The following is a 16,657-nucleotide window of genomic DNA, read 5'->3' on the forward strand; positions in this document are numbered from 1 at the left end:
ATGGACCTAGAATTTATATCGCCATAAATAAAATGCGTTAACCCAAAGCTTAGCTTAGGAGTTTTGTAACTATTATAAAGCTATTAAAAAGTTAAAAATTAAAAGTTAAATTGCCTGTATCAGAAACAATTTAATACATTTTAAAAATATCCGTAATCCTTATTAAATGCATATTTTCTTTTTTCTGAGTGCCCCTTCCACTGCTATTTGTTCGGCATGACTGGACAGATGGGAGTGAGGAGAGTGTAAATGGGGTTGTGGGGCGTCAATATGCAACATGGCTTCTATATATATATATATATGTATGTATATGTGGCCAGCCAGTCAGTTGCGTTTTTTACCAACGGGGGAGTTGCGAGTCCCAGCAGAAGCTTCGCCAATACCAACACCCTGGCTAAAGTTAATTGCCGTGCAATTTTTGTATGCATAAATAACGGTAAATTTGTTATACACATCATTTTGATTGCGCTCGCTAAATCATCACAACAGCAGATGACGAAAAACATTTGCTGCCCCCGTAACCAAATGCGCGTAAAAACAGTCCAAATGACTCAAAAAGGAGGGCAAAAAAACTGTAATATTTATTTATATGGATTGTGCCGGCGAAACGCATTTTGATTAAAACAAATAAAATATTTAAATACCCAAATGTTAGCCTCTCCATCCAATGAATAATGGCAAAATATTTTCACAACTGTTTTGGGGGATGAATGAAATATTAGCACAAGCATTGCAATAATGGTTCGCAAATTGTGTGTTGTGCTTTTAAATGCAAAGTACTAACAACTTTTGCAGTCAGACAGTTGCTCAATCGAAATACTAATTGGTAACTTAATAATTTGTAAAGCCATTGTGAATGGAGTATTTGCATTTCGAAAAGCAAGTTTTAAATATTCGAACAAAGTAAAAAACTATATGAACTTTATCAGCAAACATATACATAAAGCGTCTATTTTCGTTTTTACAACACAATTCTTCTAATGAAAACGAAAGCTGCATCGATTTTTTTGATGAATCATCATTAGGTATTTAACAGTAAATGATAACTTATTTATACAATTTTTGAAAACATCAAGTACAGGGCAAAACAGGAGCCGCGCTGACATTTAATCTTATTGATTGATGACAGACTGTCAAACTGCGGCCCCAAGGAAGACCCAGGCAAAATAGCGACGACAGGCATGGCAATCGCACTTAGAACTGTTTGCAATCCCAAAAAGCGGCAACGAAGTGCAACACACTGGCGGATAAAGAAGCCGCCACTGCAATACCAAGTCGAGCATCAAAAAACACACCACAACCATAAAGACTTAAAACACAGTAAAAATAAATTGTGTATGTCATTTTTAAAGTTGCGTGATAAAATAATCCAAGTTTATAAAGTGTCTTGCTTGTGTGGAGGACCGATAAAAATTAATTAATTAAATATTCTTTTTAAGAAGATAACAATACAGTCAAATATTCATACATATAAGTCCTACGATCTCATTTAAATGGGACATTAAAAGAACATTGTCTCCTAAGTTATCAGCGAATATTGGTTTATAATTTATTCACAAAATATTTGTTTTTACATTTTTATCGTATTATTTAAATCTATTTACTTTACTTTGTTTTATAATGTTCCTTACATGGAAATTTATTATTAACAAGGCATATAAATAATTACATAAACATTTTATTAAAAATACTTTAATAGTTTCCTTTACTGAAAACTGTGCTATATGTTTTTTGATTGAGCATAGAGTTTTATAATAATTTTTTTATACTTAATAATACGTTTTTAACGTTTTTTTCTCCACCTAAATCTGTACTATAAATGCAGTTCGTTGTGAAAGTAACACTATTTTTTTATGTTCCCTGCTAAATGCCCTAATATTATAGTTAATAAAAATATATAATATTTCAGTAGATTTGAGATTTTTTTCGCCACTGCACTTGTACACACCATGCGGACTGGCAGCTGTGTAAAATTCATCTGTCATCGCGTGTGTAGCGCCAAAGCTTATGACGTTAATCCTTTAAATGCGCCAAATGCATGCAAAACTTTCCAACTGCAGCCCTAAGAGTATGGCGGGTATGGTACGCAGTACGTACTTCAGCTGCAGAATCGTCAGCGGCAACGACAGGGGCTGAAGCTTTCGCAAATTGTATGCCTTGGCATGTGGAAAAGCGGGGAAAATGCGGCGGAAAGTGGGAGCGGTGCTGGGGGTTTCAACTTGTGTGCGGAGGTTTTGTATCTGCGCGACAAAATCAACCAACCGAAAGCGTTCAATCATCGTTAGTTACCATATTCCGTGGCAAACGGCCCCCAAACTCCCGATCCCAAAAAGAGTGACGGCCAGGTAAGCCTAGTCGTAAAATAAAACGCACAAACAGCCCCAGAAATAGAAGCGAAACTGAACCAAAAAACAGAAAAACAGACAAAAAAAAAGGGGAATGTAACGCAAGCAAGGATATAGCCAAAGTTGCAAAACTTGCCAAAGGAGAACTGCATATTTTTGCGTTCGTTGGCACAAACTGGGTTAGATCGCGCACTTAATACAAATTCATGAATATTTTATAGACGCTTCGTGCCGACTTGCATGGTTGGTAAAAATGTGTGAGGAGCAAGCATAGGAGTCGCTTCTGCTCCCTTTTTTTTGGCGTACATCAATTTAATGTAATTAAACGATGCTTAGAGTTTTCACGTAATCAAATTCAAATTACAAATGCCAAAAGAGGACGAAAAGCAGACCAGCCATTTGCTGCAGTCGTGTGCTGATTCGAGAGTTGACATCAAGAATTTTTGATTTAACCAAGTGCTTGATCTATGACAGCCAATGTGTCCCGCACAAAGACTGCCGACTACAGCTTGGCGAGTTAGAGTTAGGGCACTGAAAAAAACTCCAAAATAGGGTTTCAAAAATCGGACACAATTGTGGTTGATTTTGTCTATACTTACTCCAATATCTTATTTTGGCATTTACTTTTTAAAGTATGGTTTGTAAAACAATCCATTGCATTGTCGATACTTTCGACCTTTTTGTAGTGATTTCTTTATTTTAGATATCGACATATAGCAAGGACAATTTTATGATCTATAAGAGTTATTAATCTTTCTATCCTCGTTGCAGTCGACGTTTTTTCGCCGAGTGTTGTTTGACTGCGAGCCGCATTTGCTTGGCTTGCTCTTCTATTGCCAGTCAAGAGTTAACACGAATCAATTACGCAGACACACACACAGGAGCGAATACTTTCCCGGAAAACTCGAAAGATGGCTGCAGGGACATCGAAATGTAGATGGGGTTTGGGATTGGGATGGAGCTGAAGCTGAAGCTGGAGCTGGAGCTGGGGACCCAAAGAGACAGAGTCAGAGCTATGGACTGTGGAGCATGGACTCACTGACTGACTGGCAGTCGGATGCGAAGAACTTGGCTGGCTGTTGCTGTTGCTGCTGCTGCTGCTGTCAAATGACATTTGACTTGGCTGCTGGGCTGCTGGATTTACAATTTAAAGCAAGTGGCCAATAAACCAGATGAACGACCATTCGAATCCCATTCGAACCCCTACCTGGCGTTTCTGAAGAGGTCCAGAATATTTGACTGACGTAAGTGTATCCCCAGTGAGTGTGTACAGTATGTATGTGCGACAGTGCTCAAATGCCGGAAAAGCGCTCAATGCCAAAGCAATTGGGTTTATGGCCCGTGTATGCGAAAATGTCCGACTAGTGGAGAGCGGTAAACGATGGCCGAAGGGTAATAAAAACCATAATTACAACATAAATGACAGATGTTACACCGTCGCCTCGATAGCTACGTCTATGGTCAGAGGCACAGATAGCCGGCCAAATGAGTGGGCAGCGCACATATTAACAGCTATTAACAAACTATAAAGCTCAAATGGCTGGCTATTGTTTCAGGTGATTAAACGGCAGCTAATTGATGGCTGCAGCGCACAAGGAAAATAATAATCACGGAAAAGTGGAGTACGAAAAACCATAGCGAAATAACAGACTTTAAAAATCGTTTGAAAAGAATTAAACAAGCGATAAATTTTGTGTTGGCTGCTATTTGAAATTAAACACAATTTAATTAGGGCCACTTGGCATTCCTAAATCCTTTTTGAGTAATCATAGGATTTTAAACTTTATAAATAGAAATTAAATGTTAAGTTGCTCTGCAGAGGTTTGATGAGGATGCTGAGATGATTTTGAGCCATACTTTCCTTAGGTAAACTATTAGGGACTTCCTACATCATTTCGCCCTAGTTTACCGACAGTGGAGGATCCGCTTAAAGCGCATCTGAATCCGAATCCTTTTCACCTCAACCACAATGGACGCCCGAGCCGGAACGATTTCAATTAGGATGCGCCCGATGTACGCGTATGCTAAACCAAGGATAGCTGCGCGATTTTGGATTGCAAATAATCAATGCAAATACCCGACAATGGCCAATGGAACGAGCCTCGCTATCGGTTGTTCCCATCGCCACCAAAGTCCCGCCACCACCGAAACCACGGCAGCGGCATTCAAAATAGATGCACCACTCGGAGCGTGGCTTTTACTGCTTTTTGGGCCGCCGGGATTGAGTGGCACTGTGACTGCGTTTTGCGTAACTCATTAGGACCTTACTTCATTTGGCGATGGATGAGTGGACGGACCAGTCAATGGCAAACACCCCGCAGCGGACTGCAACCGGAGGATGCGACTGCAGCGATTCCGGTACAAAGCCTGCCGGATTGATCGATAAGCCTTTCGATGGACTAAGATCAACTGGAGCAGGGTCTGCACTCTGAAAAATCTTCAGAGGGAGATTTCCGTATTTCCCTATTTTCTTCCTTTATGCATTTTTTATAGCCTTGCGAGGGTACTAGCATCGGAGCGAGCAGGATCAAAAAAATTAACATATTGCTCCCAAAGGAGCATTTAAAAAAAATTAATTTAAAATATTATAGCCTACCTGTTTTTCAATATTTGTTAATATTCTTTAAAATAATGGTTAAATATTTCAAAGATACGGTTTTAATTTTGCTAAAATTGGGCGACTATATCACTTAGCTCCCATAGAAATCATCAAAAAAATACAAAAATAAATAAATAAATAAATTTAATTTATTAAAATTGACCAACAAGATTATAAAGCTGCTATACGAACAATTGAATAATTTTGCGGAAAATAATCTTAGCTTCACTGTTGTTAAACGCATAGTCAAAACAAATGTTTTGCAACAAAATTAAATATTGAGTTAAATGTCAAGTTGGTGTATCTAAAACCACAAAACTAATTAATTTGAAAATTGAACAATTGAAATAATTCTAGATGACTTTTTCATAACTCGTTTAATAGTTCCAATAAATTAATTTAGATTTTAGAATTTTGATTGGCTAGCTTGACTTTAATACATTTTAAGATTCTATAGTTTCTTTTTACTATTTAAATATTATTTAAAGCAATAAGCTTTTTAATTGCTTTAAACTTTACTTTGAAATGAAAAACAGGCTAATGTCTCAAACCAAATAATGTGTTTTTCCAAATTAAAAAATAACCTTAGCAAATTTTTCTATGTGTGAGTATATCGCTGCCATGGCTGCCATTTCGTTCATCGGCGTTTGCACATCGTCAGCGCAAACGTCGATGCCTTGCATTCTGCATTTTTGCGCCGCTAAATTGTGGTTTGAAGGTTCAGTCCGCAACAACCACCTAGCCCACATCCACGGCCCATCTATAACCCACAATTTCCTACAGCAAAGCTGTGTGTATGTCACGTTTTCCACTTGCATGACCACTTCCGCGGCAGCTCTTTGTTGGTCTCTTGACTGCCGGCAGGTTGTCTTGCATTACGGCGAGCTAATATAAATCCTCCGAATTGCAGTATTTAGTCACTACGATAATCTAAAATTAGGATTTAGACTGAGAAAACATATGCAACTTTGCAGTTTATTTCCTATTTATAGTTTATCATGGCGGTATAAGAAAATGTTTAATGTAAAAACTTAAAAATGGTATTTATAAAAGAAAGATAAACATCATATGGTAAAAACAAAGCAATTGTAATTTATCTTCGCTTTATCATTTCGATTGAGACACCAATTTAATACATTTCAATATTACATTAAAATCTTATATGTAATATTTATACTAGTTTTTACCTGAAGCAACCAATTTGGCCAACTTATTGGGCAACTTGACCAGATCTTGTGTGGGAAGTGACAGGCAAAGTGTTGTTTACAAATCCTAAGTTGGTATTAAATATGTACACATTGCCGTCGTCAATTAATTAACACATTGTCCGCAGGTATTCCCCACTAAACGGACAAACTTTCGTCACATTTCGTGATTAATTTTAATGGTCCACAAACCGAGGATCCCCACGGAATTCAAGCCGGAGCCGGAGCCGAAGCCCAGAACAGAAGTCAAAGTTAGAGACTAAGGTAACGGATACGGATACAGATGCGGAACCTGGCCAAGTGCTGTGGTCAACGTTGATTAGCCGCAATCACTTTGGACTCCGCTGGGACTAGTCGTTAACTGTCGAGAGTGCTCCATCGTCTAGTCGTTGGTCATGCATTTTCCATGAGCCCGGCACACGCACTCCCCCCAGAAACCGGACTAACAGCCGTTTAGTGGACACTACCAGCCACCCGCCTACACAGATAGAAAAAAAACAAATGGTTTTCCACTGAATTGAATTGCATTTCAGCACAAATTTGTTTTAAGTTCACTGAGCAGAAGCTTAAAAGCGTATAGAATTGAATCGATTATCGCCTTAATCGCCTGACTTAAAAAATTTAAAATTTTTCCGTTTCAAAAGCCCCAGATTACATAGTCTGATTTCTCAGTTTTCAATCACTTAATGGTTGTCTTACGTGGTTATATGAATTCCAAGCTTATACTGAATACTGCTTAAAGAGGCAGATTTTTTCCTGAACTAAAACACGCTGAAATAAACCATTTTTCCTGTGTAATTTGAGAGCCCTGGCCACGCACTGTCGCAAAAACAAATGCAATCGGCGGGGCACCCACTGGCCACCACTTCCCATCCCATTGCCAATGCCAACCGTCCTAGTACCTCTCGAATACATATTTAATAGAAAGAGCTTAGACGTGCTGGGCGACGGGAGACATGTGGGTAGTTAAGCTGATTTCGGTACCTTTGTCGACTGTGCCACACAAGCTAATTAGAAGGACATGAATCTTTAACTGATCAAAACAAGCTGAATAAGTATAAATTGTCGCAGACAGGTAGGTATTATTGAAATCAACGTTGGGGAGCATATGAGCTTTGTTTTAGAAAACAACATGTAAGCTTATGTAGAACCAAATAAATGTACCAAAGGAATTGCATAACAAAAAATACAAACAAAGTACAACTTTAATTTATTTAAAAGTAATGCCTTACACATAGCTTTCTAACTGACAGTTTCAAATTAGTGCAGCGATTTTCCCCACGATTTTCTCTATTATCTCCATAGCACATTAAATCAGACGCTGTTATTTAATTCAATTCAATTTATTTCGTTTAAACGGCATATAAAAACAATCGAAATTCATTTAAATTAAATTGCACATCCTTGTTTAAGCCATTCAAATAAAATTCATAGGAAATGCCTAAGTTACTTTATTTCTAAGCTCACACTCGCTCAATTGAATTCAGCTTAATTTATACAATTGCATTCATGTTTGTGTATTTTTGTTTGCCTCAACATAAATCTTAACAAAGCTAACAGCAATGCCAACAACAAATGCTGCTAACCATTTGTCAATTTTAAATACATTTATTGTATTTGCATGCCTGTCTGGTCCCCATACAACGAAAGAAAAAGGCAACAATAATTTAATAACCCACAAAGCGACAGACACACGCTCGCAGAAATACACACAAACAAATAGACAGACAGACGTTCGAGCCAAGTTGCCTTGTTGGCCAAGTGTTGTGTCTATGTATTATTCAAATTCAATTATAAAAACGCAATAAATACAAAAAAAAATGTTTATATGCCAAGGAGAGATATGGGAGATAAGACCGAAAGACCAGCAAAAGTAGTACGTGTGTATCGAATACTCTAAGGACTTTCTTGATAGAGTTACTAACATAGTTAAAGAATACCAGTTTTTATTTCAGACAAGAGTTTGGTATGTAAATATTGTTAAAATATAATATATACAAAAATACAGTGTAAGTTTAAAGAAATGCATATCCTTTTACAAAAGCTAAATATTACGTATACGTTTAAATCATTACCAAAATTTGTGATTATTTTTGAAAGCTTGTACTTGAGTTACAAATATTACTTACACGAGCATCATCAGTAAATCAGCTTTTTTTCTGATGTGAGCTGAAATTTGGATTCACTGCCACAATCTCCGATAAAGTTCGCATACCCTTTTCTTACGGACCCCAAAACGTGCGGCAAACAGCAAGGGAAGCAAAACCGAAAAGGAATATTTATTATTTGAAAAATACCTTGAGGCCGTGGCAAACGTCGTGAGTTCATAAATAACATGCGGTCCAATACGGACGAAATCAAGCGAAAAGTGCAGAGGGCAGCAAGCAGAGTTTGATAAGCGAACAGAGGGCGGGGCCCCCGAGGCGGCCGTACAAATAATAATATTAGTTATAATAGTAATCAATGTGTAGTGTAAATAATAAATAACACTGGTCGCAGTGGGCCCGCCGAAATGCCAATAAATTGATAGAAGATGATGGGACGCCGGGACGACGGGACGGATGGCCCATGAGCGATTAGCCCCGGCACGCAACAGTCGTGAAGAGTGCTCACAAAGGTCAAAAGGAAGCCCCGAGTACAAACACACTCGGCGAGATAGGAAGCATAAACAACATAAATTTATTTGCTGTTAGCCTAATGTTATTTATACCTTTCAATTACAATAACAGCAGGAACTTGGGGCGGCGGGTCTCGGGTCTCGGGTCTGGAGACTCGGCAAAGTAAATAATAAACCATGACCCATCAGCAATCAGCCAGAAAAGAGGACCCCGCCGTCCCCGGCACTATCAAGCATAATGCGTGCGCATAAATAACTGGGCCATCGCTGCGGCCCCCGCGAAAGGTGTGAATATTAAGCCGGTGGCAGGGCCAGTTCCCCAAAAATTTACGGTCGCCCGTAAAAGTTCCGCTCCAGTCATAACTCAAATTCATGCCTCCCGGGGGAAAGGGCTACAGTCGCTGGTTGCCAACGCATCTGATTTTGGCGCCCAAGCGCCCAAGAGCCCAACTCCGACTCGAAAACGCCCGACAAATGAGGCAGCCAACCGCAGCAATATAATTCGGCAAATCTAGGGATGCAAAACGGAATTAACGCGGACTCAGCAGACAACCGCCGGATCTGCGCAGGATTCTCGCCCCCAAAAAGTGGCAGATCAATCACTCGGGGAGGCACCTTGGCATAGCAACCTTAACTTGATATCAACCAGTTAGCGTTTTCCCTAAACTTTAAAGATTGTAAGGGATTAATCCTCCAACAAACATTTATCAGCATTGTTTTAAATGGGCCTTTATGGGTTTACGCCTTTTTAAAGTTCTTATGTTTTACCTTATTCTAGAGCAAATATTAAATCGAATTTACTTACAGGAGTGAAGCGTTTGAAATAAATAAAGGTACATACAAATTAATTGCAGCTGAAAAAAGTTACAATGACTTATTTACAAAAAACAATGATCTTTAAATGAAAGTAGTCTTAAATATAAATATAAAATTGTTTATAATATTGGCAGTTTTTTGTTGAATTTTTTTTTTAGGGTGGCTTGAGCTTTGCCTTGTGCTGTACTTATCCGAAATCAATGATAAGGTTAATAAGTACTTTGGCATATATTATTTTCCTTTTAAAGGAAAATCATCTGAATTTATTAAGTGCAAACGAATGCAAAACTATTCTTTCCAGCTAAAATATATTAGAATGAAAATTCGATCAATGATTTTATTGATTGCATTTTAATGTGACTTCCTTCGTAATCTTTATTTATTTTTCAAAATTATTACACAGTTCAGATAGATAACCCCAGATAATGCAAGCGTTGCACTCGAATAAACCGCCCGATCTTGCGCTTGCGAATCAGTTTTAAATCTACATTCCAAGTGTTCAGATCGCAATGAGCTTTCTCCGGCTACTTGCTCCACAAGTACTTGTCCTTCTGCTCTTCGTGGAGCTCGGAATGGGTTTGGTGAGCGATGCGGACTGGGCCCAGTACAAGGCGAAGTACAAGAAGCAGTACAAGTTCACCGACAATTACCATCGGGCGATATACGAGAAGAAGGTGGAGGCTGTGGCCAGCCACAACCGTCTCTATTCCGAGGGCAACGTGGGATTCATGTTGGCATTGAACGAGTTCTCCGACACGGATCAGGGTGCGCTCCTTAAATATCGTACGTCGTTGCCGGCGCCTTACGAGACCAGTAACGAGGGCGTGACCAAGTCGCCGAACTACAAGCGCTACGACCAGATAACCGGCGGGATAGACTGGAGGGAGTACGGCTACATCTCGCCAGTTGGGAACCAGGGCACCGAGTGCCTCAGCTGCTGGGCCTTCTCCGCCTCGGGAGCCCTGGAGGCGCATCTGGCCAAGAAGCACGCGACGCTGGTACCGCTTTCGCCCAAGCACCTGGTGGACTGCGTTCCCTATCCGAACAGTGGCTGCTCCGGCGGCTGGGTCAGCGTGGCCTTCAACTACACGAGGGACCAAGGCCTGGCCACCAAGTATTCGTATCCCTACGAGCCCAAGACTGGCTCCTGTCTCTGGACCAAGAGGATCGGTGCCGGCATCAATCGGGGCCACGTCACGCTGACCGGCAACGATGAAAGGGAACTGGCCGAGGTGGTCTACAACATCGGTCCCGTGGCCGTCTCCATTGACCACCTCCACGAAGAGTTCGAGCTGTACTTCGGCGGCATCTTGAGGATTCCGGAGTGCAGGTCCGGTAAGCTGCACCTCACACACTCCGTCCTGGTGGTGGGCTTCGGCACCCATCCAAAGTGGGGCGACTACTGGCTAATCAAGAACTCCTTCGGCACAGCCTGGGGCGAAAGTGGCTACTTCAAGCTGGCCCGCAACGCCGACAACATGTGTGGCGTGGCCACACTTCCCCAATATCCCCTTGTATGAATATATGTACATCGAACTGGAGATCAATAAACGACTATCAATATACTTTCGTGCAAGGGATTTTTTTACATATTGTTTACAATTATTGAATACAAGAGATGTACTATAATACGCACTGCTGATTGCAATATTGTTGTAGTTGTGTTTCTTGGAATAAATTGCCGTCATGATTCCCGAGAACTGGAATTCCGGGAAGCATTTTAAAGCGATAAAGAATTTATTAAGCTCGCTCAGCACTTGAGCTCTGAATCAGTTGTAAAATAACACTGGACTTGATAAGTTTACATTGCGTAAGTTTACTTTTGCACATTAATTTGGCTTTTTTTTTATTAATTAAGTGCTTTTATAGTTTTGTTAGAATTTTATTAAACTGAATTTTATTATAGCTGCAGGGAAATTATTTATTTAGGGAAATGTATTTATTTACCTTGCTCTCGATATTTAGCTCACAGATCGTTAAGATAAGCAATCAAAATACAAATTCATTATAATAATAGTTTCGCCGTTTGCAATTAATATCAGGTGTTTTAACGCAGTTATTATGTTGAAATGATTTATTTTGGTCGAAAAAACCAGCCCTATTTCCCTACCGCTCTGAAGGGGAGCCAAGCACCTTTAACTCTCGATGTAATTACAGATTGGCCAATTCTAAATTTGTCATTAATGGTGAGGTGCCGCATACAAATGGCCGTAGTTATTGCCCCAATGTCCCTCTGAGCTTCTATTTGTGACTCTTCGCTGGGCGAAGGAGGACGACTGATTGAGCAGCGGATATGTCTGGACAATTGATAAAATGTGATAAACGCGCAGCAGGGAGAGACAAATGACTGCCAGGTTTGTGCATTAGCACGTGTCCACGTGAACGAAGCACTACTCGTACACAGAAACAAATATTAGAGATTATTTATAAATTTTTGTACCTCTTTCATACTTTAAATTAGGCAACATTTCTTTAAAAGTTACTTATTGATACCTAAATTGTAAAACTGTATATATTTATAAGAATAAGTTTGTTTTTAAGTAAGCAATAAAAATTTGAAAATATTTTGTGAAAATTTTAAGCCGATCTGAGCGAAATATAAGTTTCATCACTTGTCAGCAAACTTGAAATCCACTTAAATGTAACGAACTTTGGACTTAAATTATACCATATGAATAAGTTTAGTGTTAATTAAAGTACCTTTGGTTTATAAGTGTTAAAAGAAAACTAAATCAATTCTAAGTTGATAATGAATTGAACTCCTAAACTTAATTTAAATATTAAGTAAGTTAATATAAATTATGTTTAAAAACTTAAAAAAATTTTTTGTCAAAATTTCAAGGCGATCGGAATGAAATTTTCTAAAAAAAGACTAAGCCAGCGTTATTGTTTGGACTTCATCTTTATGCACTCTCATAAATGGGTCATTGAGTATTACATTGGTTAATCTCGGCTTTGGATTTAGTTTAAAAATACCTTGCATATATGAAAAGTGTTTGAAAACGATGCGTTTTCTTTACGTGTAGCAGAGAATGGAACTGCCAGGTGACTCGAGGCAGCCAGCCAACAAATTGAATTTATGGCCAGGGCTAAGCGTTTTGGGTGTCAGCCTGGTTAGGTCTGATTCATTTGCCAGATATAGCCGAGTGGATCGGGAGTCGGAGTTCTGGGGGCTGCTGCTCAAGTGCTGCTTTTAATTTCCGACTCAAGCAGTTGGCGATTTGCCGGCCCTGCGGCCTACAAACAATTTCAAGCAATTTGCCTAAAAGTGGGCAACAAAGTGGGCGGGGCAATGAATGGCTGCCCGTCTATCTGGGGGCATGCATCTAAATGAACTTTGCGTGCTGTCCAGAGGAACAGAGAGGGGGGATAGGCAGGAGCAAGAGACGGGACGACGACCAGAGACAGAGACGGATACAGATACAGATACAGATACGGGGAGTCAGTGACAGAGCCCCTGGGGACAGCAGGCAACTCTCACATTGATATGATAAAAACTTAGCAATGTGAATAATTTATAATTGCCACGCAAGCAAATAAAAGATCTAACGCTACACAACAAAAATAAAATTACGGCATCATTTTAAAACGAGTTATGCATTTTGAAGTTATATTTATACCTATCTGCATTGCCAATTAAAACTTATTCCTACCAATGAAATCAAGGATTAAAAAATATAACAATAAACGGATATGATGTTAGTTCAACTTCAAAACTTTTAATGTAGTCTATTCTTCTTTTTAATTACTTTTGAACTCCTTTTACTAGAGAGTGGCTGTATATTCTGTCTCCAAAACTCGATTTTCCAGAACTCAAATTGGTCTAAAACTCGAACCAAACCGTTTCTACCATCTTGTGTCGAATTTATTATTGTATTTGGTACAAGTTATTTAAAGTTGGCCAGTTCGAAAAGTTTAATATAATTTTATGTTACCTCAATAGCCGATGCCGTTTTACAACTTCGTCTTAATTAAGAAAAATACAATGGTCTTAAATAAAATTAAGCATAGATAAACGTATTAAACTGCGTTAAATTTTAAAATTTCAATTTTTGATGAAAAATCTTTTAAAAATTAAGATACAAGAAAACTATAAAAATAGTTATTAAAACAGGGTTTCTCTCAGTATTGGGTCTCCTTCCTGGCAATATGCAAATCCTGGAATTTTTGATGTGTTATCAAAAATATTTTTTTTGTATTTTTGTTTTTATTTGCTTATCACATTCACTCTGCATTCGCAGTTTACCGCGTTGAAATCGATTTGCATACTTCAGGAAACGCCTACGATAGCGATTTCTTTTTTTATTTTCCCGAATTGAATCTGGCAGAAAAAAAATTGAAGGGGAGTTGAAGAGTCATGCCAATGTTTGCGATAGTTCCTGAAACAAAGTGAACACCACAAAATACAGAAATCCATGGCGCCCTTCAAGTGCCATCAAATGTCAGCAAACTATAAAATCCACATAAACGTGTCGGAGATTCCATTGAGTCATAAAAACTATGAAAATCATATGGAAAATGGCAGTGTGCTTATAAAAGTATACGGCTCTCTTTATAGATTTGGTAAGTGGCGTATTGAAAGAGCAATTGAAATTATTAAATTAAATCAAAAAATTGTCTAAGTATTTAATACAAAATGCTAAAAAGATAGCTTAAAAATCGATGCAAATTAGAACTTTGGACTTGAATTGAATCATATTAATTGGTTAAATATTAATAAAATAATGGTTTAAAAGCGTTAAAAGAATTCTAAACTGTAACATAAATATTTTGTTAATTAATATAAATGCTCAGCTTTTAAAAAAAAATTATATGCAAATGTGATTGACGATCTACTAAATATCATGTTATTAAATACTTAACAAATAATTCTAATATTCAAATGATTAATGGCATAAAATCTATTTACTCTAAACACACCAAGGAAAACTACTCATAATATTTTAATTTTAACACAATACAAAATAGGGTTTTTTACAAAAAATTAAACATTGAATAAATGGTTGAAATAAAAATTGAATAAATATTTGCGCCATTCTTGGTTAAAGTAAACACAATTTCCTCGTAATTATTTCCCGAAATTAAGCCAACGCGTTGCAACTTTGAATATTAAGTTGTCATCATTGTTGATTGAAGTTTTTCCGGTTCTGCTTTTATTCTTCATTTCATAGTTAAGCCGTCTTAGTCCAAACCTTTTCCACCACCGCCTAGAAAAGACTTAATACGAAGTTGGAAGAAAATCCCATCCCCACGCACTCATAGTAAGTTTCTCAAAATCGACATTAGCGGAACTAAAAGTTTTTCCGTGCGGTGAAAATCTTGATAAAAAAAGTTTTGCACTTCCGCTTTATTAAGCGCAAAAGAATAAAACAAAGGGTGGGGAAAAAAGTTTACTTTCCACGAACATTATAATTAATACGCCACCAAATATCTGTTGTTAATATTCCACAAATCCGACCAAGAAATCCATTTCCATTTAAGCAGCTTTTCAAACGGCAATTATTATCTTTCTATTATGCAGATTAATGCAGTCTGGGGCGAAGTGCTGCTATCAACTCAGCCACAAATCACTGAAACCGCCTTAATGCAATCCAATTAATTCAGTTGGAAATCTAATTGGAGATATCAGTTTTTGGTGTCAAAATAAACCGAGGCGAAACGAAAACAACAACAAAACAAAAACAAAAACATTGAGGGACCCAAACGGAAACAGAAACAGAAACAGAAACCGAAACAAAGGCAAATTGCAAAAGGCAGATGATGGGGTATGTGTGACGTCATTACGTAATCAAATCAAATAACAATTTGTACTTTGTTAAATTTCTTGTCGCCATCGATTGCCGGCTGTCTTCGCCCAACAAAAAATGCAAATTTCCAGTGCTTTTTGTTTTTTTTTTTTTTCTGTATTTCTTTGATTGTTTGTCGCCTTTGTGGCTTATTGTTTTTGCCATCGATGTTTCTGTGTTTTATTACGTGACAACTTTGAATTAGTCGCTGGATTTTGGCTTTGGATTCGTTCGGTTTCGATTGTTTGTGTTTTGCCTTTGATGCCTGTCACTCCCCATCTCTCTCTGCCCTCCTGTCCCCGTCTCTTTCTTTGTGGCCCTATGTGGCGCAAAATTACTCGGTGTCGCATTTTTATTGCCCAGCTGACACATTAAGTCAAGTGGTGAACTCAATCGAAGACAGGTCATCTCAGCAGTGGACTTCTCAATGGGTTAAACTCGGCCGAGGTGGGTAAGTGTGGGTTAAAGTGGGGTGGAGTCGAAGGACAAATTTTTATTTAAAACCAAAAAAATTGGCAATTACAGTCCAAATCGACAATCAATCTAAAAAAACGGTAAAAATAGATAATATTTTATGCAGTGGAAAAATAATGGTAATTTTAATATTTGTGAATTCTTTTAATACTAAAAACAAAAAATCGTGTTCTAAATTAACCGAATTATCACCATAAAATTGAATTTGGTGCAAAAAAATGTATTCGAAAACCAACAAATTTTTGTTTTAAGTTCTAGGCGTAGCGCAAAAGTCCCAAAGTTTCCATAAAAATTACTCATTCGACACGTAAGCCAGTTTGAATTTTGTGAAAAGGAATATTATCACCATTTCTAACGCTGTCAACTTTTTGATCTCGCTTATGATCAATATTATTCTTTGCATATCTTGAATGTTTAGACTTTTAGAAATATGATTCTAAAAGGATTTTTCCAAGTTCTAATTATTTAGAATCGTTTTCTGCACTTTTACAATAAAAATCATTTTTAGCATTGGCAAATACTTATCATGTTATGGTTTTAAAAAGAAACTGCTTAAGTCAACTATAACACCCAGAGAAAAACGGCTTAGTAAAATTAAACATTAAAATGTTTGAATTTAACATTGTTTTTCAAAATATAAACTTACTTAAAATAAACTTAAACCATGGTAGTGTAAAAATTAACATAAGTATTAAATAGAAAGTATGAAAAATTTTATATTTACAAATTGTTATTTTAAACCTAAATTTTTCCAAACTTTAAACAAAGCATGCCTCGGGTTTAAATCGGTACCGATAATATTTCATTTAATGTGA

General features: G+C 37.7%; 1 protein-coding gene across 1 annotated transcript; it reads left to right on the forward strand.

Moving 5' to 3' along the window:
- Positions 1-10,027: 10,027 nt before the first annotated feature.
- LOC128251656 (procathepsin L) lies at positions 10,028-11,147 on the forward strand. Its single transcript, XM_052978736.1, has one exon. The coding sequence runs from the start codon at positions 10,092-10,094 to the stop codon at positions 11,100-11,102; it is 1,011 nt and encodes a 336-aa protein (XP_052834696.1). The 5' UTR covers positions 10,028-10,091; the 3' UTR covers positions 11,103-11,147.
- The last annotated feature ends 5,510 nt before the right edge of the window (positions 11,148-16,657 follow it).

The sequence above is a fragment of the Drosophila gunungcola genome, chromosome 3R (assembly GCF_025200985.1).
Source record: "Drosophila gunungcola strain Sukarami chromosome 3R, Dgunungcola_SK_2, whole genome shotgun sequence".
Classification (NCBI taxonomy): domain Eukaryota; kingdom Metazoa; phylum Arthropoda; class Insecta; order Diptera; family Drosophilidae; genus Drosophila; species Drosophila gunungcola.

What these genes read in the sequence shown, in the direction of transcription:
- LOC128251656 (XM_052978736.1), top strand. Translation starts at nt 10,092, where the DNA reads ATGAGCTTTCTCCGGCTACTTGCTCCACAAGTACTTGTCCTTCTGCTC.